Source organism: Pelophylax lessonae, assembly GCF_965119305.1.
Source record: "Pelophylax lessonae genome assembly, chromosome: 13".
Taxonomy (NCBI): domain Eukaryota; kingdom Metazoa; phylum Chordata; class Amphibia; order Anura; family Ranidae; genus Pelophylax; species Pelophylax lessonae.
In genome coordinates, this window is record NC_138780.1 from 180,228,359 (window position 1) to 180,254,043 (window position 25,685).

The 25,685-nt window shown below is 45.4% G+C and overlaps 1 protein-coding gene across 1 annotated transcript in view; it reads left to right on the forward strand.

Moving 5' to 3' along the window:
* NRXN3 (neurexin 3) overlaps nucleotides 1–25,685 on the forward strand; it is a 748,840-nt gene that overhangs the window by 21,486 nt on the left and 701,669 nt on the right. Inside the window, exon 2 of the mRNA XM_082275286.1 lies at nucleotides 20,579–21,508. Within this exon, the coding sequence (XP_082131412.1) occupies nucleotides 20,797–21,508 (712 nt within the window). The 5' untranslated portion in view covers nucleotides 20,579–20,796. The remainder of the gene's footprint in view (nucleotides 1–20,578; nucleotides 21,509–25,685) is intronic.

Below are 25,685 nucleotides of genomic sequence, written 5' to 3' on the forward strand. Positions count from 1 at the left end.
GCCGATGTCATCTGGTGGCACCTCCCCCTGTAATGTCACGACTGGTGCATGCTGGTCACCGTCACAAGGGGCTGACCCAGCAGGTTGCGGCCATTGTGATTAAAGAGGGATCTATAGCGGGGGGACATTTTTTTTTAAACTGTGCCTGTGCTTTTATTTATTTTTGGCACTTTTTTTGGTGAATGAGTAGGCGTACAATGCACCCCCCCATTTCCTGGCCTGCTAGGCTGCATGCTCGGATAAGGGTCTGGTATGGATTTTTGGGGGGGACCTCGTGCCATTTTATTTTTTTTACATTTTGGTGTGTGTGTGGGGGGGGGGGGGGGGGGGTTCCCCTCAAAATCCACACTAGCTCTCTGTGCAAGGTTTTTTATCTTGACTTGTTGGTGGACTCTTATAATAGCTCTTTCTTCTACTTCACCAAACTGCGATAAATTAATTTCATTCCCCATCCTGCTATTATGTAGATGTGATTAGTGCCCGTAGTATTGGCTCCCATCCCCATTCCAGAACATACCAGCCTGTCTTATATTCTTCATACCAGTGTAGGCAGTCCTATGCTGGCCCTACAACTATGCATTTTGTTATCCAATCAACCATACAGTATAAAGCCAATTATCTGTTAGATGTTGAGAGTGATCATTTACACTGATTCTTGTTTGTTTATATAGATGAATAGATGTGAGACAATTTCCTTTTTGAGTCTAAATTGATGCAAATGATACTGAAATAAAAATATCTCATAAGCAATTGTTTGTCAAAACAAACAGAATTATACAATCCATTTGATTCAATGCCTTGTCGTTATTTAAAAAATATTGAATTGTTAGTGTAAATCCATTAATAATATAGATTTAAAAATGTATAAATAATAAATTATTAATAATAAATATTTGTAATGATGTTGTGTGTGGGTACGACTACAGTGGATATAAAAGTCTACACACCCCTTGTAAAATGTCAGCTTTCGGTTATGTAAAAAAAAATGAGACAAAGATAATTTCAGAATTTTTTCCACCTTTTACAGCCCAATCAGCCTGGCGCGACACAATTTTGTGGGGCGACCTGTAAAGTCCCGGTGCACAGCATGCACCGTGACTTCGGCGCGACTTGCACGGACTTCATATAATTGAAGTCAATGCAAGTCGCCTCCAGGTCGCCCCAAAGTAGTACAGGACCCTTTTTCTAAGTCGGAGCGACTTGTGTCGCTCCTATTAGAACGGGTCCTATACTACTTTATGGCGAGCAACCGACCGCGACTTGTCAGGCGACTTGGTCGCCTGACAAGTCGCGCTAGTGTGAATGGACCCTTAATGTGGCCTATAAACTGTATAACACAGTTGAACAAAAAACTGAAATCTTTTAGGTGGAGGGAAGTAAAAATAAAAACTGCCGACGATTTCTCGGATCGTCTCGGATGGTGTGGCGCTGTGTCAAGGGGATGCTGCAGGTGAGGGGTTTCCTTCCAGGCACCCCAATCTGACAAAACCAGAACTACAGAGAATTATATTGTCTGGAAGGTGCAGATGTATGGATATTGGCAGGGGTATGTTTCATGACGCAACTCTTCAGAGCTCAGGTTTTGAAATCGTTCCAGGAACTACAAAGGGAATTTGATGTTCCCAGACAGCATTTCTTTAGGTACTTGCAGTTAAGACATGCCATCTCAGCCCAGGCCAGGATCTCTCCACTACGACTCACCCCCCACAGATAACTGGCCTCAGATAAGAAGGGTATGATCTCTGATGTCTATGCCACCTTATTGAGTTCAATACAAGACCCGGCTGCCCTGCCAGCCAGAACGGGCTGGGAGGGTGATCTTGGTTCCATTGATGGAGAGACATGGGAGCTGTCTTTCCTCAATTCCCTTAGTCTCGGTCCCGGCCTCACAGAAGGTTTCGCATCTCTTTCTGTTTCATAGAGCGTATAGAACACCTGTTCAACTGTACCGCTGGGGCCGTAGACCCAACCCCCTCTGTCCGAAATGTGAGAGAGAACAAGGTACACTGATACATATGCTGTGGAGGTGCCCAAAATTGTTCAGATACTGGTCGATCATCATAGCCACAATATCAAGAGTATATAACTTTCAGTTGTTACGGGATCCTGTAGTCTGTTTGCTTGGTGCCCTGGAGGTGGAATCCTTGACTTCTAACGCCCATGTATCAATACTTGGGTTGCTGTATATTGCACGTAAGCTTATTGCTAGATACTGGATCTCCCCCCGAGTGCCAAGCGTAAGACAATGGATTACACAGGTCAATGCTTCCTTAATTAGAGAAAAATTAATACATCAGCACAGGAAGGCTCACAAGAAGTTTTTCTCACGTTGGCAACCCTGGCTGGATGACCCAACTCTGGCTCCTCCGCAATTGGTAATGAATAGGCTCCTAGAAGGTTGAAATAGGCACATTCTGATTGTTGTGGATGGTAACATGCAGTGGAGTGTCCTCCTTTTCCCCCTCTTTTCTTTTCTTTTGTTTCTTCTAACCCTGAAGGTTTTGTGCCAATATTGACTGGTATATGGAACTGTTCATAATTCCCTCTACCTTGACTAAGGCCCCATGTTACAGTTGAAGAAAAACAGCCCCAAAGCATGATACTGCCACCACCATGCTTCACGGTGGGTATGGTGTTCTTTTGGTGATGTGCAGTGTGGTTTTTGAGCCAAACATATCTTTTGAGATTATGGCCATAAAGTTCAACCTTGGTTTCATCAGACCAGAACACATTTTCCCACATGCTTTTAGAAGACTTCAGATGTGTTTTTGCAAAAATTTAGCCGGGCTTCGATGTTTTTCTTTGTGAGAAAAGGCTTCTGTCTTGCCACTCTACCCCATAGCACAGATATATGAAGAATACGGAAGATTATGTTTGAATGTGATTGCCTAATTCTGAACACAGCTACATCCCCAGTTATAAGAGGGTGTGCACATTTATTCAACCACATTATTTAGATTTTTATTTTTACCACCCCCCCGCCCCACCACCGTTAAAAGATTTCAGTTTGTTTTTCAAAGTTGTGAAGTTTATAGGTCACATTAAAGGTGGAAAAAGTTCTGAAATGATTTATCTTTGTCTCATTTTTTTACATCACAGAAACCTGACATTTTAACAGGGGTGTGTAGATTTTTTATATCCACTGTATGTTCACTGATACACCTATTTCTTAAAAATAAAATCCATATTTTCACCCTTTTTTTTTTTTCATCCTATGTCATAGTTCCTGATCTCATTGCAGCCTCTTTGCAGCAATTTCATGTCTCCATGCACTCGCACCAGTGTTGGTTGCACATTATTAATCTGGACCAGCTTCTGGATAGTGACGGTGGAACATACCTTTGCTATGTGTTTCTGGTTGTTTGTAGTGTCCATCTGGTGAACAAATGGCAGAATGACAACCATTGGTGTGCACAGCCTATTGCATTAGGGTGCTGCACCCCAGAGCACAAGCACACATTTGTGTATATCAGCAGAGCAGGGGATGGTGTCAGTAGGGCAAAGATTGGTGTCAGTAGTTTTTCTTATTGTTTACAATATTATTTTTTATTAGTTTTTTTTTCTAATTTTTTGGTAAAATATCAGGGGTCTAAACAGTCCCCTGATGTCTCACTTTTGAGACAAAGAAACAAACGGGGGACAGAGATTCCCCATTTCCTTTCTATACAGCCTGCAGTAAAAATAGTTTACTATGCTTCAGTTAAAAATGAAGAGAGGAGTGATCAGTACAGATCACTTACTGTGTTTTAGAAAAGAACGGACAATGAATAATGAAATGGATAATGAAACATTTACCAGCCCCTTCCCCACTCCTGAGAGGAGAGGAGGGAAGTTGGCAGCACTGCAAAGGGGAGATGGGAAGCAGGGGGAATCATTTTCACACAGGATGATTAGGATGTGCCCAGGCACACCTTATGGGCACGCCTATAGTGACAACACGGGAGCACAGTTGGTAGACCGGGACTGAGTGTTGTCACCTTATAACAGGAAGTACCTGAGCAAGCATTATGGCAGAACTATCAGGGATGATTTTAATGAAAGCTGTAGAATTTTTAAAAACTGGAATAATGTTTAACAAGTATTGTATTCAAGCTTCTATGAAATTTTTACATTTACTTTTGGTGATCACTTTTAAATAACGAGGGAATGCGATGGCCCGTACACACAGTCTGGCTTTCCCTATTTATCTGTGCAGAGAAATGTTAGATCTATGGTTTCTTGTACAGATCTTGTAGGACCGTGTTGGTGGTTTGGGTGACTGTGCTTTGCATGCAGTTGTGTGGATGATGATCAGCTGTCGGAAGCCATTGGAAGTAACAGTTCTGGATACGGAGATGAATAACTTTCCCTTGGAATTCTCCTGTCAGGCTGGCAGTCTGGGGGGGGGGGGGGGGGGTTAATTGTTTTCCGGCTGACGTTGATTGTTCGACTTGTGAAGCTCGGCGCTCCGTGTTATGATGTCTGTCTGGGGACCTCGGCTTGTATGCTGCTATTCATATTGATTTTTTTTTCCAACTTTAATTGACTGCCACTTACGAGGGTCTCACAGCACAGCGGAGCCTATGGGGAGAGCTGGCATCTAGCTTGGAAATTGGTATTCACAAGTCCATCTGAGGATCTGCAAACGGGTCTTGGGGTGTCCAGATCAGCACCTATATTTTGTGTATGCACAGCCTCCATATTAGTTTTTTTGTGTGGAATGAATATGGGTTATACCAGTTGTGTTATGGTGTGATCACTGCCAGGTCAGTACAGGAGCCGATCCCCTGATTCCAGAACATAAAAGTCTGTCTTCTATTCTAAATTTTACAACAGAAGAGGACCTTTTTCTGAAACCGTTTCCCCAAAGAAGCATCAGAAAACCATAGATATAAATACAAAACGCAGACATGTCAGGGTTTCAAAATATACTGTATGGCCAAACATTTGTGGACACCATGCCATCAAACCTATATGAACTTGTTGGAAATCCCATTCCAAAACCAAATCCATTAATATAGAGTTGGACCCCCTTTGTAGTTATTACAGCCTCCACTCTTCTGGGAGGGTTTCACAAGATTTTGGAGTGTCTTGTACCAGGAATGTCTTGTGTCAGGTACTGATGTATAGGAAGATCAAGCTCACAATTGGTATTCCAGTTCATCCCAAAGGTGTTCAGTAGGGTTGAGGTCTTTGTTCCTCCACCCCAAACTGATTAAACCATGTCTTTATGTTACTGGTCTGAACTGTTCAAACCATGTCTTTATGGGGCTGGGCCAAACTATGTCTTTATGGCGCTGGCCTTAGCTGATTAAACCATGTCTTTATGGCGGTGGCCTGAACTGGTCAAACTATGTCTTTATGGCGGTGGCCTGAACTGGTCAAACCATGTCTTTATGGTGCTGGCCTGAACTGGTCAAAACATGTCTTTTTGGTGCTGGCCTGAACTGGTCAAACCATGTCTTTTTGGTGCTGGCCTGAACTGGTCAAACCATGTCTTTATGGTGCTGGCCTGAACTGGTCAAACCATGTCTTTATGGTGGTGGCCTGAACTGGTCAAACCATGTCTTTATGGTGGTGGCCTGAACTAGTCAAACCATGTCTTTATGGTGGTGGCCTGAACTAGTCAAACCATGTCTTTATGGTGGTGGCCTGAACTAGTCAAACCATGTCTTTATGGTGGTGGCTTGAACTGGTCAAACCATGTCTTTATGGTGGTGGCTTGAACTGGTCAAACCATGTCTTTATGGTGGTGGCCTGAACTGGTCAAACCATGTCTTTATGGCGCTGGCTTTGTACACAGGTCATGTTGGAAAAGAAAATGGCCTTCCCCAAACTGTAAAAGAATAATGGAACAAGGTGCAAACCCATGGTGTAGCATAAAAACTAGTGGAAAATGTATTTGAATAAAAATTGCACTCACAAATGTGACATGGATAGGACATATCAACACAGATCTGAGAGGTGGCAGAGCAATGTCCACAAGCCCCAGCCTTGGCCACTGGCATGAGGATGGGATTGTGCTGTGTGGGTGGGGAGCTTTTATCACAGGTCTGTGGGGAACGCTAGAGCCGATACTCGAACCCAGAAGTGAGGCCCCCCTGATGTCACTTTGGCACATGCGCAATACATAAATGCGTTTTAAAGCTGTCACAATTCACTATCAGCCACAAAGAAGCGTGACGGCTTTGAAATGCATTCCTGTATTGTGCCTGTCCCAAACAGTGTTAATTTTGTTGATGAAATGAACACTATTTTAGTAGACTAAAATATGACTAAAATGAACACAATTCAGATGATTAAAATACGACTAAAACTAAAAATGCATTTTAATCAAGACTATGACTATAAAGAGGGAATTTAAAAAGAGACTATGACTGAAACTAAATCGAAATTTGATGTCATAATTAATACTGGTACCAAACTGTGATGTCAGATGGCCTCACATCCAGGTTCATGGAACTCATGGACTTGGGCTTGTGGAAATCGCTCTGCCACATCTCGGACCTGTGTTGAAACGCCCTGTCCATGTCACGTTTGCGAGTGCAATTTTTATTTAGAAAAAAGTTCAGCTAATTCTAATGCTTCATCTTAGGTTTGCGTCTTGTTGCTTTATTCTTACAGGTTTTTGTGTATGGAGTAGTGATCGACCGATATCGTTTTTTTGTTGCCGATACCAATACTGCTATTTTGGCCATTGAATACCGGTATCGGCCGATATTGGCCGATATTTTTGTACATTTAATTTTTTTTTTTTTTATCACTTGACAGGTACTCTTGTGGAGGGATCTGGGGGCCTAAAAGACTTCAAACCCCTCCTCTGCACTTAAAAACATTCAAAACGCCAATGTTTTGAATGCTGTCATTTTTTTAAATCTGGCGCCAGTACCATGACATCACTTCCGGGTTTTTGCATGGAGACCCGATCAGAGCTGAATGCGGCTTTGATCGGGTCTTTGGCCGCCGTGCAGGCTGGTGGGAGACCCGGGCGAGCCGTGGGAGGGGGGGGGGGGGGCGTCCCCTCCTGCTCCTTGTAATGACAGCCGAGCGGCTTCTCAGCTGCATCGGTTGTCATTACAAGACAGCCGACCATCGACTATGGACGCTGCTACCGGGGGGTGATGCCTCTAGCTGCAGGTATCACTCTGGTAAAAGCACTTTCCCGAAATATCGGCAATATCGGTAACCTCTGGGGCCGATTCCGATATACTGGGGAAAGTGCATATTGGCCCTCAAAATATCGGCTTTGCCGATTATCGGTCGGTCGATCCCTAGTATGGTCCCTCTGGTTTACAAGGCTGCATCTCTGTAGATAGTTGTGGTTTAGTTTTTTGGTTGCCCATGCCAGCTTTCATATCAATTTAATATTATATTTTTGTCGTCATTGTAATTATTTATTCCATGAGTGGACATGTTGGTTATTATTCATGACCCATTGGAGAAAGGGTATGTGCACTGGTGTTGTGCGCTGTTTTCTGCATTGCGTATTATAGTATTATTTTCCTTCTCCAAACTGTTACCACAAGGTTGGAAGAGCCCACATGTATTGCCAGTACCCTTCACTGTATATACCTGAACTGGTCCACATTGTCTGACCATCTAGGATAGTGCTGCTAAGGTATGTTTTTCCATTACGTCAATGTAGCATTGCCCCCGCAGGGACTGCTGGATATTAACTCTGCGGGCTCCCCTAGTTACCAACACACGGTTATAAGCAGATACAGATCCTGGGTCCCTCTTTGCTCCTGTTGGCTCTTCCCAGAAATAACCAGCCTAGGGGTGTTGGTTTTTTGTTGTTTATTGGTAATTGATGTAGGAGAAGGGAATTGTGGGATACTCCAATTGAACTATTCACATAGATGAGGACTTCTATCTTCAGAACTTCTTTAGTGATCAGAAACAGCCAGGCTGTTAATCCACACTGCCACAAGTGTGGATAGAGTTAAGTCTATTGCTCTCTAACAAGCCGACTTAGTGGACCTTATCTTATCTTCAGGACACTCTCACTAGCATCCCCTTTTAGCTGACAACCGTGCACTTACTATCCTAGGAGCGGGGATGGCCCCCCTCAAGTCAGGCCCCTTGACACAAATTCCTGTAGTCACAATACTGCAGAAACAGGGTCTCCAGTGTCTCCCCTCTCAGTCAGCTTCCCTGGACCTCTGGGTTCAGCTCCTCTCAAACGCTCCTCTGGCCCTCCGGACGTCCTCCTGTGACCACAAGGCACCTCTACAGAGGAGGAGCCCTGTCCTCCAGAACTCCACTCTCCAACGAAAAACCCTGAGCACATGTGCCCCTGGCTTTTATACAGTATCCCAGCATGCGCCGAGGCGACCTGCCCTCTGCCAATCATCAGGACTGTATCAAAAGCCTATGCACCCATTTTTCAGGTTTCCCCCCCATTGTCCAACATGACTCCCTATTGGACCAGCGTGAAACACTCTCTAGACAGAATGAATCGCATACTGAGCACAATGAGCAGACCTCGCTAACAGATCCTGTTCTCTGATAGGCAGAGAACAATATAGATTTACCTGCTGCTCCTCTGATAGGCAGACAGATCTCAAAACTATCTCTCTAGCACCTACATAGGTGGGTGCTACATTCATATGGGCCATATTTCACGTGTCAGCTTGTATGTGGAACTCTCCTCTAGGGTGACTGCATAGAATTAGAGAAATATAAATAACAAACATGTTATATTTACCTGCTCTGTGTAATGGTTTTGCACAGAGCAGCCCAGATCCTCCTCTTCTCGGGTCCCACGCCAGCCTTTCTGGCTCCTCCATCCTACTGGGTGCCCCCACAGCAAGCCACTTGCTCTGGGGGCACTCAAGCAGGCGCTCTCCTGAGCCGTGGCTCTGGGTGCCCATTCACACATGGAGCCATGGTTATGCCCCACCCCCTTCATCTCCTGATTGGCTCTTTGGCTGTATTCGACAGCAGTGGGAGTAATTGGCCAAAAGCCAATCAGGAGTGAGAGTCCCCGGAGAGGCAAGGCTCTCCTGCAGTGCCGGGACAAGGTCATCTAGCGCCCAGGGCAAAGATGCCAAACTGCGCTCCCACCCTTCCTTTAGGGTTAAGGTCAGGGTGCCCCCATCCCTGCAAAAAAAAACATTGCGCGCAGGGCAGCCGTTCCTTCTGCCCACACCTTGTCCCGGCCCTGCTCTTGTGGACATGACTGGATCGAGAGGGGGCTCAGGTGAGTATTGGGGGGGGATGGGGCTTCTGCACACAGAAGGTTTTTTTATCTTCATGCATAGAATGCATAAAGGTGAAAAACTTTCGCCTTTACAACCACTTTAAAGTGGAACTACACTGTGTCTGAGCACCACATCCTGAAAGAGCTACTTAGTTCATTTTTAATATTAAAAGCAAACTCTCCTATCCATCCATGTCTCTACGCATTATTCTGCTGAGAAATTATTTTGAAAAACACCCCCTAGCATTTCCGGCTATGGCCATTTTGAGTAAGGGCAGACGATTCATGTAGCATTTACTTCCTGGGAATCCATCTGCCCATAGCTCAAGCATGCAGGTAGGAGGGTGTGCTTAGCTGAGAAAACCCCTCCTACCCTCCTGAAGACTCCTGGGATGTATGACCTCATTTGACTAGGCAAGAAACAAGGAAGTAACTAAAACAAATGTAAAAAAAAAAGTTTGAAACAAGTAAATATGATATAATGCTGGCAGCATAAGGATTAAAAACAGTCAATGTTGATTGGGAGAGTGAAGTTGCACTTTAATTATGAAGGGAAATAATGATGATATTGGAGACGGGGTAATTCTGGACCTTTTATCCTCCTGTTTGCTGGTCTGGAGGTATTGTGCTCATGCAGAACAGCCGTGACTGTGAGGCCCCTTTCACACTTGTGCGACTTGTCCTGCGATTTGGGACTGTAGAGTCACATGACAAGCCGTACTTCATGATTTCCAATTCATATCTGTACGACTTCAAGTCGCAACAACTTCAAAGTAGTCCCTGCACTACTTCGAGCCGCAAACAAAAAACACAAAAAGGGCGCACCGACCTAGCGCATTATCCTCAATAACGCAGATGAAATCAATCATATCGGACTCAGAAACTTTGAGTGTCAGAAGTAGTCCATACGAAAGTCCATTGTTATATTAGGATGACGGCTAACGCGTTTCGAGGCCTACGCCTCTTCCTCAGAGCCACTCCTTCGAGCCGATTTGAAGGCATTTTGAGGTCCAAAGCCATAGGCATTGCTTCAAGTCCAGTCAAAATTGCTGCAAAATCGTGGTAAAATCGTACGACTTTTAGGTCGCACAAGTGTGAAAGGGGCCTTATAGTTTCCCCAGCTTAGTGTAATGTGTGAAATGCTGGTTTAAATGGCCAGGTGACATAGAAGGAACATCTCCATAGAAGAACCAGCAAAGGACCCTCCTTGGGCTGATCCCTTCACTGTGTCTTCTCTATACTGGCTGCTCCGGTTCTTTGTTGTAGCATTAATATTATTAGTGGTATTAAACCCAAAACCAAAAATGGAATATATTGCAGCTTACGGTTAACCACTTGCCAATCTGCCGCCATACTTATACTGCTGGAGGTCGGCTCTGTCCCGTGAAACGACGTACCTGTACGTCACTTCGTGAGACAGCTAGTGGGGGCGCACGCGCCAATTGGCCACAAGGGGAGCCAATCAGCGGGTCCGGTGGATGCAATGTGGGGGAAGCAATGTTCGCTGGGCAACTGTGATCGCTCCCCGTGGAGACAGAACTGCTGTTCTTAGTTATGAACACAGGGATCCTGTGTTCCTCCTATTTAGGAGCACAGGTCTCTTTGTTCATCCAGCAAGCCCATCCCCCCACACAGTTAGAAAGCACCCCCTAGGGACACATTTAACCCTTTGATCGCCCCTGGTGGTAACCCCTTCCCTGCCAATGGCATTATTACAGTAACAGTGAATATTTTTAGCACTGATTACTGTAGTAATGTCACTGGTCCCCCCAAAAGTGTAAAAAATGTCAGTTAGGTGTCCGATCTTGTCTGCCGCAATGTCGCAGTCCCATTAAAAATTGCAGATCGCTGCCATTACTAGTAAATAAATAAATAAAAATGACATAAATGTTTCCCCTAGTTTGTAGATGCAATAACTTTTGTACAAACCAATCAATATTCACTTATTGGGATTCTTTTTTACTTAAAATATGTAGCAGAATACAAATTGGCCTAAAATTATGAAAAAAATTGATTTTTAATTTTTTCTTTTTTAATTGGTAATGTTATATACCTGAAAGTAAAACATATTGTTTTTTCTCCCACCCCCCACCACCAACATTTCTATTAAGTTTTGTAAACCATTGTTAATGACTTCAAATGTTGATGTGCCAGGAAGTGCGTTACGTTTGAATTCGATGTATGTTGATCAACGCTGTATGTTGCTTACTTTAAATAAAATAAAATTTTATTGGAAAAAAAAATATATATATATATATTTTTTTTTTTCAGAATTGTCGCTCTTTTTTTTTGTTTATAGCGCAAAAAATAAAAATTGCACAGGGGATCAAATACCACCAAAAGAAAGCTCTATTTGTGGTTAAAAAAAGAACATCAATTTTATTTGGGTGCAGCGTCGCACGACCGCGCAATTTTCTCTTAAAATAACGTAGTGCCAAATCGCAAAAAGTGGCGTGGTCATTACAGTAAGGGGGAAAATCCTACCGGCCCAGAACTGGTTAACGGATACATTTGTAGGAGAGCTTGTTCTGTTATACAACTGACTTACTGGGTGGATCACCCAGGGAACATAGAAGAGAGAAAGCCTAAAAAAGAAAACAAATTCAGCCGCCATCACATCTAAGGCTCCTGTCACACTTGTGTTACTTGGGATGCGACTTGTGAGACCACAAATCGCAAGATTTAAAATTCACTGTGAAAGCCATTCCTACTGAGACTATAGAAGTCGCTGCGATTTCAGAAAAGATTCCTGCACTACTCGGGTCGGACTTTTAATGTAACTTTGGTCCAGAGAATGTAAAGTCAGATCAAAGTCCCACTGTAAAGTCGCAGTCCAAGTCGCACCTCATTGTCTTCTCACATGTGTGAAAGGAAACTTAGAATTGGTAAGATGCAATGTAATACATTTTTGCTTTTGGGTTTATTATTACTTCAGGGTTGTGCACATCCTAACTGGTGCTGAGCAGACAGTAGCCGCGGCTCCTCTGTTGGTTTTGGTTCCTATATGCAGATTGAGTGTCATTTGATACCTTATGCCGGGACAAAGGTGCAAGGTATGATTTATTTATTGTCCAGCTGTTACAGTGTATGGAGGCCGTGTAACCGGCTGCATTTACATATGTTTTCATACTCTGATATGCACAATTTAATTCCATAATGCGCTTGTAGTACTTTGTTTGCTGTTTATTTATTTATATAGTAATTACATCTTCCGTGCTGTACAGAGAACATCAGTCCCATACATCAGTCCTTTACATCAGAGGAGCTTACATTCATTCACCCCTGAGCGCAGCGTCTTTTCAGTGTTTTTTTTTTCACATGTTTATACGCGTTTTTGAGCTTTGATGTTTTTTTTATTAGCCAATAGAGAAAACTATTATCTGTTGTATCATTTGTTGTTAGGCATTTCAGCTTTTTTAGCTTTTCCATTAGCTTTTATTTTTTTTTATTATTCATTTATTATTTTATAATTTTCGTTAGAGTAAGGAGTTAGGTTAGGTTAGTGTTAGGATTAGGAGTTGGGGTTAGGATTATATAATATTTATTTATTTTTTTGTTAGGGTGTTAATACTAGTGTTCGACCAATATCGGTTTTTTGTTGCCGATACCGATATTTTGGCTAATGCATATCGGTATCGGCTGATATTGGCCGATATTTTTGTACATTTAAAAAAAACATTTTTATTTATTTATTTTTTGACAGGTACTTTTGTGGAGGGATCTGGGGGGGTCTAAAAGACCCCAAACCCCTCCTCTGCACTTAAAAGCATTCAAAACGGCAAGTTTGGCTGTTTTAAATGCTGTCGTTTTTTTTTTTTTTTAAATCTGGCGCCAGACAGTACGCGGAAGTGATGTCACTCATGACATCACCTCCGAGTTTTTGCATGGAGACCCGATCAGAGCCGAATGGGGGTTTGATCGGGTCTTCGGCGGCCATGCAGGCTGGTTGCCTGGATCTCCCGGTGGGATGGGAGACCCGGGCGAGCCGCGGAATGCGGCGGGGGGGGGGGGGAATGTCCCCTCCTGCTCCTTGTAATGACAGCCAAGCGGCTTCTCAGCCGCATAGTTTGTCATTACAAGACAGCCGACCGTCGGCTATGGACGCCGGTACCGGGGTGATACCTCTAGCTGCAGGCATCACTCCGGTACAAGCCCATTCCCGAAATATCGGCAATATCGGTAACCTCCGGGGCCGATTCTGATATATCGGGAAAAGTGCATATCGGCCCTCGATATATCGGCTTTGCCAATAATTGGTCGATCCCTAGTTAATACTACTACTAATAATAATAATAATAATAATAAAAAATGAAAAATAAAAACACAAATAAAAATAATGATAAATAATATTAAATACATTCAACAAATAAAAATAATGATAAATAATATTAAATACATTCAATAAATGAGTACGAAGTAATATTAAATAATATAACGCCTAACTTAAACCTCTAACCCTTAAAAAAAATAAAATAAATGAATAAATGTAAAATAAATACACAAATAAAAATAATGATAAATAATATTAAATACATTCAACAAATAAAAATAATGATAAATAATATTAAATACATTCAATAAATGAGTACGAAGTTATAAATAATAACGCCTAACTTAAACCTCTAACCCTAAAATAAAATAAAATAATAAATAGCAAAACATCCTAACACAATAAATAAATAATTTGTTATAGTAATAGTAGGTGATTTTTTTTTTTTTTTTTTTTGGGGCTGGGTGTTTATATATTATTATTTTTTTACTAATAATAACAATAATAATATTAATATTTATATTTTTTAATAATATTTTTTAAGGTTAGTGGTTAATTATTATTTATGTATTATTACATATTGATTTATTTGATTTATTCATTATGTATGATGATTTTTGTTATTTCTGTATTTATTTTACATTTATAAATTGTAAATATTTTACATTTATTAAGCGCACAAATGCTTAATACACACGATTGAAAATTCATCCGAAAAATCCTGATATAGAAGCGATTGTATGAAAAATTGGACCGTGAATACCGTAGGACACTTGTCTTTCATCCTCATGATGGGATACTGCCTGCCTTTAGAGGATGCTTTATATGGCTTAAATGGGCCAGTCTAAAGAGACCTCAGGGATTACTTTTTTCATCTCCCTCTATACACATAATCTTTTTCAGATCATGGGAATTTGACTGTGGAGTCCGGTGCTCCATTTTGGATAAAATATCTTTTTCTTCCCGAAAATATTCCCCTTTACAATCAACCTACAAGCCAGTAAGGGTCTTGGAAGTCGCCTTAATACCTTATTTCATTGATATCTTACCTTGAAGAACACGGCGTAACTAGTCAGCCTGCACGAATCCGATAACGAAACTCCTCGCATTCTTTTTCGATCCTCCCAATTAGGGATGGGATTCCCACATCCGCCGGGGGAGGTGTTTTCCCTGCACTCTCTGGGTGGGGCCCCGCATGAGCACTAGATGCTGAGCTCTGCTCTATATGATGTTATAGTAGGCTCCTGAAGAAGCGGTGAATGTCCCGCGAAACATGTTGAGCACAATCAAAACTAGAAAATGTACAATTTCCGGGGAAATTGTGTGAAGTGTTCTTGCCGTGTGTGTGGGTGTGGTGTGTGTGTGGGAGTGGCAGCAGTTAAGAAATTGTGAAAACTATCAGGGCTATGGCTTAGCCGTGGACATTTTTAGTGGTTCCAGGGATAGCTGAACGTTTTGATATAAGATTTGTGTAGGTTGGATGAAAATGAGGGAGTGGTGGCAGTTTAGAAATCATGTCCTGAATTTTCAGCTCCCATTCTAGTTTTGAACATTCCGCCATTCATTCCTATGGGACCAATTTCGCCACAAAAAACGCAGATATTTCATGAACCATTAGGCAAAACGTTCCACAAAGTAATAGCACACCAATCGGAACAATCTGCATGTTTCGGTATATTACTGTCTATGTAGTGTAAAAACTGTGGGAGGAGTTAGGGTGGTAATTTTGGCTATAATAAGAATATATATGTGAGATAACAGTAAGTGGTCTAAAGGATCCCAAACCTCTCCTCTGCACTTCAAAGTATTCAAAATGCCAAGAGCGGCGTTTGAGTTTGAATTTTTTTAAATTGGCGCCGTTCGCAAACGTCGCTTCCGGGTTTTACATCAGAGACCCGATCGAACCCCAATACGGCTTTGATTGGGACTCCGGCCAGTCACCACTCTCTGCCCTGCCCTCTCCTCGCTCATTGGAGTTCTGGCCTGTGGAGGGGAGCGGCCGGCTCAGCCTCTCAGCGGCTCGCTGAGAGGCTGAGCCGGGTATCGGTGAAGGCACTTGGGGGATCTCGACTTCCATCGTTGTGATGACGCGGTTCCTGGACCGACATCTGTGACGTCAGCAGAGAGTGGACTTCAGCCCCCCTCTCTGCTAAAAACGGGACACAGGAGTGCAAAATGAATTGCACTCTTGTGATCCATAGGAGCTTTGGGTGTACATCTCCCCTAATGGCACAGGTGTGTTGGCTTTATAAGAGAAGCAGAATCAGAGTTCACTGCTCCACCTTCCTAGGAGTCAGTGTGGTGCAAGGTAGAAGAAAGGTGCATGTCTGCAATGTGCTGTCCAGGACAGGACAGACAGAGGCCCGAGGATGAGTGGGAGACAGAGCAGAAGGGAGCTGTAAAGAAAAATGCAGAGCTGACAGGTCAGCACCTCCCCATTGAAATGAATTGAAAATGCAGCAAGAACGCATCAAAAATGCACCCATGTTGTGTTTTTTGATGCATTTTTTGAGTCACATGACCTATGAAAAACACTTCATGAGAACAGTATAAAGCAAAATCATGGGTAGTTTTGGCAGCCATTATCGGCATTTTTTTTGCTTTCAGCACAATGCTGAATAACCCTATTTTTGTCCGATAATCACTGGTGGAAACCCCCTTGTGTGGGAAGCTATTAGTTTGTGAACTCTTTCTGTTTTAAATAACAGTTGGCAGAAAAAGCCCTAAAAAGCACATCTGAAGTGGACTGGACTCATTGTTATGCACTACCATTGAGTTAAACAACCTCCAAGTTGTCACAGTGGTCAGTGGAGAAATGCCCCCTTACATTGATGGTCAATGGAGAAATGCCCCCTTACATTGGTGGTCAGTGGAGAAATGCCCCCTTACATTGATGGTCAATGGAGAAATGCCCCCTTACATTGGTGGTCAATGGAGAAATGCCCCCTTACATTGGTGGTCAGTGGAAAAAATGCCCCCTTACATTGGTGGTCAGTGGAGAAATGCCCCCTTACATTGATGGTCAATGGAGAAATGCCCCCTTACATTGGTGGTCAGTGGAAAAAATGCCCCCTTACATTGGTGGTCAGTGGAGAAATGCCCCCTTACATTAGTGGTTAGTGGGAAAAATGCCCCTTTACATTGGTGGTCAGTGGGAGAAATGCACCCTTAAATTGGTGGTCAGTGGAGAAAGGCCCCCTCACATTGGTGGCCAGTGGAGAAATGCCCCTTACATTGGTGATCAGTGGGAGGAATGTCCCTTACATTGGTGATCAGTGGGAGGAATGCCCCTTACATTGGTAGTCAAAGGGAGGAATGCCCCTTACATTGGTGATCAGTGGGAGGAATGTCCCTCACATTGGTGATCAGTGGGAGGAATGCTCCTTATATTGAAGGTCAGTGGGAAGAATGCTCCTTCCATCGGTCGTCATTGGGAGGAATGCCCCTTACATTGGTGGTCAGTGGAGAAATGCCCCCTTACATTGATGGTGAATGGAGAAATGCCCCCTTACATTGGTGGTCAGTGGAAAAAATGCCCCTTACATTGGTGGTCAGTGGAGAAATGCACCCTTACATTGGTGGCCAGTGGAGAAATGCCCCTTACATTGGTGGTCAGTGGGAGGAATGTCCCTTACATTACTGATCAGTGGGAGGAATCCCCCTCACATTGGTGATCAGTGGGACGAATGCTCCTTATATTGAAGGTCAGTGGGAAGAATTCTCCTTCCATTGGTCGTCATTGGGAGGAATGCCCCTTACATTGGTGGTCAGTGGAGAAATGCCCCCTTACATTGGTGGTCAATGTTAATGGTCTGTTAGGTTTGTGGGAAAAGGACCCCTTACATAGTTGATATATGGGAAGAGCACCTGCCTTTTAGACATCCTAAAAATGATTGATGCCAGTGGTTACAAATACAGAAATTGGTCATTTCTCAAGAAACCGCTGGAGGAACCCTGGCTGAGAACATTTGTCCTACAGTGTACTCCTAGTGCTGCGGGACTGCTCTGTCTGTATGTGCATGTTGATGTGTTCTTTTGGGGTTACATGTCCTGCAAGAGTCCCTGTTTCTGAGCCCCTCATCTTGTCCTCCTGTGCTGGATTGTATGAGGGGACACAGAGCCATTTGGGTGTTCCAAGGCCTTCAGCAGTCATGTGTATTAATAGCTGTAACGTGCTGATAGCAAGTTTTTCCCCACAACATTTAGTGTTAAATATGTAATGGTTCCATTGTTTTATTTTGTATGAGGAAATAAAAAGTTGGGCGCAACCTACTGGATGCTTTATACTTAAAAATGAGTTACCTTAAAGTAGATGTAACCCCTAAGTGGATGACATAGTTTGCTCTGTTTACACTGCTGGGGTCCCATCATTGGGTATGATCAAATCCAGAGAGGGGGGGAGAGAGGACGCTACAGACACTGCTGTGGTCCCACCATTGGGTCAGACTAATGCCGGAGAAAGGGGGGGGGGACACTACAGACACTGCTGGGGTCCCACCATCAGGTCAGACCAAATCCAGAGAGGGTTGAGAGGACGCTAAGGATACTGCTGTGGTCCAACTTTCGGTTTCAGACCAAATCTAGAGAGGGGGAGAGAGAACACTATAGACACTGCTGGGGTCCCACCATCGGGTCAGAGCAAATCCAGAGAGGGGGGGGGGGGAGAGGATGCTATAGACATTGCTGGGGTCCCACCCATGTGTCAGCGCAAATCTAGAGAGGGGGAGAGGATGCTATGGACACTGCTGGGGTCCCACCCATGGGTCAGAGCAAATCCAGAGAGGGGGAGAGGACGCTACAGACACTGCTGGGGTCCCACCATCAGGCCATACCAAATCCAGAGAGGGGCGAGGGGATGCTATGGACACTGCTGGGGTCCCACCCATGGGTCAGAGAAAATCCAGAGAAGGGGAGAGGACGCTACGGACACTGCTGGGGTCCCACTATCAGGCCATACCAAATCCAGAGAGGGGGGAGAGGATGCTATGGACACTGCTGGGGTCACACCATCAGGTCACACCAAATCCAGCCAGAGAGGGGGGGGGGGAGAAGAGGACACTACAGACACTGTTGGGATCCCAACATCGGGTCAGACCAGAAGCTCCTGCACAAGGACCTCAATGGCAGGATCATAAGGAATATTTTATTGAAAGCTGCAGATATTAGAAATTACTTTTAAAATACATGTTAAAGGTTTTACTGATGGGTTTTAAAAAGATGCTAAAATATGGCAAAGTCCAAAGTTCAGGAAAAGGAAGGTTGACCGCACTCCAATGGCCAGAGAAATCCAAAGTGTATTGCACATATTCCATGTCACAAAAACATCACAGTTCCAAGTAACAAGATGACAGGAAACAGAAGTTAACGCGTTTCATGCAGGATGTGCTTAAAGTGATTCTAAAGTTTGTCATAAAAAAATTGTAAAAAAACATGCAGTGGTTTTGCACAGAGCAGCCCTGATCCTCTTCTTTATGGGTCCCCCGCTGGGGGTCCTGGCTCCTCCCCCTACCGAGTGCCCCCAATAGCAAGCCTCTTGCAATGGGGGCACTCAAACAGGCTTGCTCCCGAGGTCGGCTCCTGTGAATGGACATTGTCCATTCACACACAGAGCGTGGCTTGACCTCGCCCCATGCTCTCACCTCATTGGCTCACAGGCTGTAATTGACAGCAGGAGCCAATGGCTTCCGCTGCTGTGTGTGCCAAAGAGGAGAGAGACCCTGGAGAGCCTCTTCTCCCAAGCCTATTGCAGAACCGAGATGGGGCTCAGGTAAGTATAATGGGGGGCTGCTCCCAAAGGTCTTTTACCTTAAAACATGGAATGCATTAAAGTGGAACTTCACCCAAAAGGGAAAGTTCCGCTTGTCCTCCCCCTTCTCCTCCTTCACTTAGCAGGTACCTGTTTTTGATCAGCCACTGCGACCTGAGCAGACATTTGGCCGTCCTCCTTCCTCAGCCTTCTGTCACAGGTCCCAGGGAGCTGTGGGGGCGATCAGATAGCACAGCACGGCTCACCCATGCGCAGTGAGTAACTGGCTGTGAAGCCGCAAGCAGTCACAGCTGGTTGCCCACAGTTACTATGCTGGCGCTGGGGACCAAAGCCTGGTGAAGAACCCAGCCTGGTGAAGACAGCGCTGGATCCTGGGACAGGTGAGTGTCTATTTATTAAAAATCAGCTGCTGACTTGAATTTTCAAATATATGAGGGACCTCTTTAAAGCAGAGTTCCACCTAAAAGTGTAACTTCCGCTCATTTGCTTTCTCCGTCCCTCTGGTGCAACATTTGGCACCGTTCAGGGGGGAGGGGGGAACGAGTACCTGTTTTTGACCGCGGTGCCGTCCCTCGGAAGTTTGGCCCACTCCTCCTTCCCCCGCCGCCGAGCCAATCTGAATGCACAGCGCGCTTCGCGCATGCGCGGTAGGGACCCGCCCGTGAAGCCGTAAGGCTTCACTGCCGGGTTCCCTTACCAGCAATGGCGGCGGGCAGAATCCGACAGCCGATGGAAACATGGGCTGCAGTGCCGACATCGCTGGACTCCAGGACAGGTAAGTGTCCTAATATTAAAAGTTTTAAATTTTGGAGGGGGAGGCTGGAACACTGCTTTAAGGTAAAAAAACCTTCAGCCTTTATAATCACTTTACAATCTTGTTATGATGAAGTGCATCCTGCGTGAAACGCGTTAACTGCTGTTTTCCTGTCATCTCGTTTTGGATTTCCCTGGCCATTGGAGTCCAGTCAACCTTCTTTTTCCTCACTTTTGGACTTTAAAAGATTACGGATCAGGCCGCCACCTGATTGCATAGTGGAGGGGCAGATGCATAGTGGAGGGGCTGATGCATAGTGGGTCGACCTGAAGCACTGGCTGCTTTTTATTTGTTGATTTAAAATTGATAATGGCAGAAAGACACAACAATTAAACCCACAGATTTTCTTCCACCTATTTTGGATAGAAATGTTGGAAGCACGTATCAGGTTATGTAGGAAACCCAAACTCTGAGGTCAGCAAAGCATGTGGTAGACCTACATTGATAGCATCCCGCAGGTTGCACCCCTCATTAATGTGAAGGTTTCCCGGTGGACCAATGTTGGACTAATGCTTGCTCTTTGTCTTTGTTTTCTTCTTTTTCCAGAAGTGAGTCGGTAAGAGAGACCCTCAGAGGACCCAGAACGGTTTCTGCACATCTAGAGTGACTGTGAGAGAACACTGTTCTTATGAAGTGTGGTCTGGGCGGCCGAACAAGAGCGTTTTCCTGTTCTCTTCTCTGAGATCCTGGATTTTCCTCTTCTTCTTCCTTCTCTCTTCCCTGCAGTTCCTCCTCCAGTTTCCTCCTCTCTCCTGCAAACCACCATGTCCTCCTCCGGCCTTCACTCACTCACTTTCACTTTTAGTTTAAGTTTTCTCCTGGGCTCCATCTTAGGCCTCAGCCTGGGACTTGAATTCATGGGCCTGCCCAACCAGTGGGCCCGCTACTTGCGTTGGGACGCCAGCACCCGCAGTGACCTCAGCTTCCAGCTCAGGACCAATGTCTCCACCGGCCTTCTTCTTTATTTCGACGATGGAGGTATCTGCGACTTTCTCTGCCTGTCCCTGGCGGACGGCAGAGTCCAGCTGCAGTTTAGCATCGACTGTGCCGAAACCACGGTGCTGAGCGACAAGGCGGTCAACGATGGCGGTTGGCACTCAGTGAGGGTGAGTCGCAGTAAATTGAGGACCACACTGGTTCTGGATAAGGATGCCAAATCCGGGGAGGTCCGGCCACAGCGGCAGCACATGAATATTGTCAGCGACCTTTTCTTGGGCGGTGTTCCCTGGGATATCCGCTCCGACGCTCTGACCTACAGCTCCATTCGAGACGTTCCCACCTTCTCTGGATTTTTACTTGATCTTAAATACGGCAACTCGGAGCCGAAGCTGCTGGGAAGTCACGGTGTCCGCCTGGATCAGGAGGGTCTGTGCACGGAGAACCCTTGTGAGAACGGAGGCGCTTGTCTCCTGTTGGAAGGAGAGCCCACCTGCGACTGCACGGCGACCGGATATGTGGGCAAGTTCTGCTCTGAAGGTATGACTGGGGCTTGTGGGTAAATAAATAGGGGTAAATATTTCCAGTCCTTTGTTGAATATCACGTTAAAGGTTGACATTTGGTCAGTGTGGTGGATCAGCCCTGGCTGCTTGTATTCCGACTCCGGCAGTGAAATCCCCCAGGCTCAGGCTTTGAACACAAGGAATGGAGTCTCACTCATGCTGTTGCATTCTTTCAAAGTAAAATTAAAGAGAGAACTTCAGTGTGACTAAGACATCCCCTCCTTGTGATGCTTGCTGTGGGTGGGTGGAGCTGGGATCTCAGAGGAAGAAGCAGCCGGTAGGTTATGCGGTCTGATGGCATCCACCTGTAACTAAAGATTTCAATACCTGGTGGAGCTGGCTTTTCAATGTCATTGTCAGTATTGTGCAGTGGGTGTGTTGTCATGCAGAACTGCTGGAACTTGTAGTCCTTGACGGTAGCAGAGCCGTAGTTATCAAGATGAGATAACATTATGTAGATGGAATAGAAGAAATGTGTATTTTCTACCCATAGTTCCCATCCATAGGTCTGAAATCTGTTACCCAAATTCTGCAACAAATGATTCCTCTGAGCAGAGCCGGATGGATTGAAGAATACCGCGTGTGTTCCAGAATATGGTGACACCTGATTGGCTGATCTCTGATCCCGCCACGTGCTCTTCATCAGTTATATGTGTATTAGGAGGGGATTGTATGCCGATGTCTAATTATTATCATTTCCCCTTTTAGGAACATTGAATGGAAGTTGTATTCTACCAGATACAATGTTCATTTCAAGCTGTGTGTTCAGAAAGTGTGACCCCCCCCCCCCCCCCAGTGTGTGTGCGACCCCGGTGTGTGTGTACTCTGATCTGTGACCCCTGTGTGTGTGTGTGTACTCTGATTTGTGACCCCGGTGTGTGTGTGTACTCTGATCTACGACCCCGGTGTGTGTGTGTACTCTGATCTGTGACCCCGGTGTGTGTGTGTACTCTGATCTGCGACCCCGGTGTGTGTGTACTCTGATCGGCGACCCCGGTGTGTGTGTACTCTGATCGGCGACCCCGGTGTGTGTGTACTCTGATTTGTGACCCCGGTGTGTGTGTGTACTCTGATTTGTGACCCCGAGGTGTGTGTGTGTACTCTGATTTGTGACCCCGGTGTGTGTGTGTACTCTGATCTGTGACCCGGTGTGTGTGTACTCTGATCTGTGACCTCTGTGTGTGTGTGTACTCTGATCTGTGACCCCGAGGTGTGTGTACTCTGATCTGTGACCCTGGTGTGTGTACTCTGATCTGTGACCCTGGTGTGTGTGTACTCTGATCTGTGACCCCGGTGTGTGTGTGTGTACTCTGATTTGTGACCCCGGTGTGTGTGTGTACTCTGATTTGTGACCCGGTTGTGTGTGTGTACTCTGATTTGTGACCCCGGTGTGTGTGTGTACTCTGATTTGTGACCCCGGTGTGTGTGTGTACTCTGATCTGCGACCCCGGTGTGTGTGTGTACTCTGATCTGTGACCCCTGTGTGTGTGTGTGTACTCTGATCTGTGACCCGGTGTGTGTGTACTCTGATCTGTGACCTCTGTGTGTGTGTGTGTACTCTGATCTGTGACCCCGAGGTGTGTGTACTCTGATCTGTGACCCTGGTGTGTGTGTACTCTGATCTGTGACCCCGGTGTGTGTGTGTGTACTCTGATTTGTGACCCCGGTGTGTGTGTGTACTCTGATTTGTGACCCGGTTGTGTGTGTGTACTCTGATTTGTGACCCCGGTGTGTGTGTGTACTCTGATTTGTGACCCCGGTGTGTGTGTGTACTCTGATCTGCGACCCCGGTGTGTGTGTGTACTCTGATCTGTGACCCCGGTGTGTGTGTGTACTCTGATCTGCGACCCCGGTGTGTGTGTACTCTGATCGGCGACCCCGGTGTGTGTGTACTCTGATTTGTGACCCCGGTGTGTGTGTGTACTCTGATTTGTGACCCCGAGGTGTGTGTGTGTACTCTGATTTGTGACCCCGGTGTGTGTGTGTGCTCTGATCTGTGACCCGGTGTGTGTGTACTCTGATCTGTGACCTCTGTGTGTGTGTGTACTCTGATCTGTGACCCCGAGGTGTGTGTACTCTGATCTGTGACCCTGGTGTGTGTGTACTCTGATCTGTGACCCCGGTGTGTGTGTGTGTGTACTCTGATTTGTGACCCCGGTGTGTGTGTGTACTCTGATTTGTGACCCGGTTGTGTGTGTGTACTCTGATTTGTGACCCCGGTGTGTGTGTGTACTCTGATTTGTGACCCCGGTGTGTGTGTGTACTCTGATCTGCGACCCCGGTGTGTGTGTGTACTCTGATCTGTGACCCCGGTGTGTGTGTGTACTCTGATCTGCGACCCCGGTGTGTGTGTACTCTGATCGGCGACCCCGGTGTGTGTGTACTCTGATTTGTGACCCCGGTGTGTGTGTGTACTCTGATTTGTGACCCCGAGGTGTGTGTGTGTACTCTGATTTGTGACCCCGGTGTGTGTGTGTACTCTGATTTGTGACCCCGATGTGTGTGTGTACTCGGATTTGTGAACCCGGTGTGTGTGTGTACTCTGATTTGTGACCCCACTGTGTGTGTACTCTGATCTGTGACCCCGAGGTGTGTGTACTCTGATCTGTGACCCCGGTGTATGTGTGTACTCTGATCTGTGCTCCCGAGGTGTGTGTACTCTGATCTGTGACCCCGGTGTGTGTGTGTTCTCTGATTTGTGACCCCGGTGTGTGTGTACTCTGATCTGTGACCCCGGTGTGTGTGTGTACTCTGATTTGTGACCCCGATGCGTGTTCTCAGGTTTTGGATGCTTACATCTATTGCCTTGTCACACCGGAGGCTTCTCTGTCTGTTGGTTTTCTGTAATAAAATGTCCCCTTTTCATTTCCTAGAGAGCCCCATCTGGTGTATATCCGCAGGGTGGATAAGGGTGGGGGGTGTCTGTGGGGCCTGGCAGTGCGGGGGTTAACATCATCCCGTGTCTATTGACCTCCATTACAGTCAATAATCCTCTCCCCGTTTTCTAATCTGTTTTACACACTCCAGTGAGCTCTCCTCCTCGCTCCGGCCTGGGAGGGTCCCGTCTGGACGGCAGATTGCCCCAAATGATCACTCCACAGAAGTAATCTCCCCGCTCTCTGCCTGGGCAGGGGGGGTGCTGGGCTTGCTTCTTCATAGTTCTGGGTGCTGGGGTGGGGGGGCTGTTAGGAGAGGGGTAGGTGCAGGGGTCAGGGGGGCAGAGATGAAGGGGGTCCAATTTATTATTATTGGAAGGCGGCAGATAATAAGGATTAAGCAATGATCTGTTTTCACGCTGTAATGAGGTCACCCCCTCCCCCCCCCGGGTGACATGACAGTGACAGCGTAGCGCTCTGTTTAGGGGCCATCATCCTTCTCCTTCATTAAATCATTTTGTTTCCACTTTATCATTCCTGTACCTGGCATTGGAAGGATATGACGCCAAGATTCAAGAGGGGCGTCAAATTGAGCAATTTAGTGACTTTGCGGTATATACCATATACGTATATACGTGCTTTCACACACGCGCTCCGAGAACCTGCAAAAAAGACCAGAAAAAAACGAGCCGTGCTTGCAGTGTCATTCATTTTTTTAATGGCACCTCAAACGCAGATAGCGGACGCACGTTCTTGCGTGCAGCAAAATGTGTGACAAGGGTGACAAAATGTACGAGGCCCTAAAGGGGCAGGAGCTTCTTTCCCACATTTGTCAGGCGAAAGGGCTGTCTTATGCACATTATACGAAAACGCATGAATTATGCTCAAAAGAAAATGCATGTGTAAACGCAATGCATAGCTGTGACGTCGCTAGCGCCATATTAAAGTTCAATAAATAGAATCCTATTAGACAATAATCAGCCGGTATTCCTGCCACAGACACTGTGAGGAGCACTGCCAGCAAAACTTCAAAACTTGACAGCCAATCAAATATCACCGACCAGTCAAATCCGTTGTGCACTGGTCTGACTGGGATGTCTGGTTTAGGGCTCTTTTACAGCAATTCGTTTTTGCTGCATTTTTACCGCGTAAAAAAAAAAAAAAAAAGCAAGAAAAATATTTCCCTTTAAATCCTTTGGGACTGTTCACACCACTGTGCCAAAAACCTATTGAAAATTATTCAAAAATGCACCTCCTGCATTACGTTTTTGGTGCAT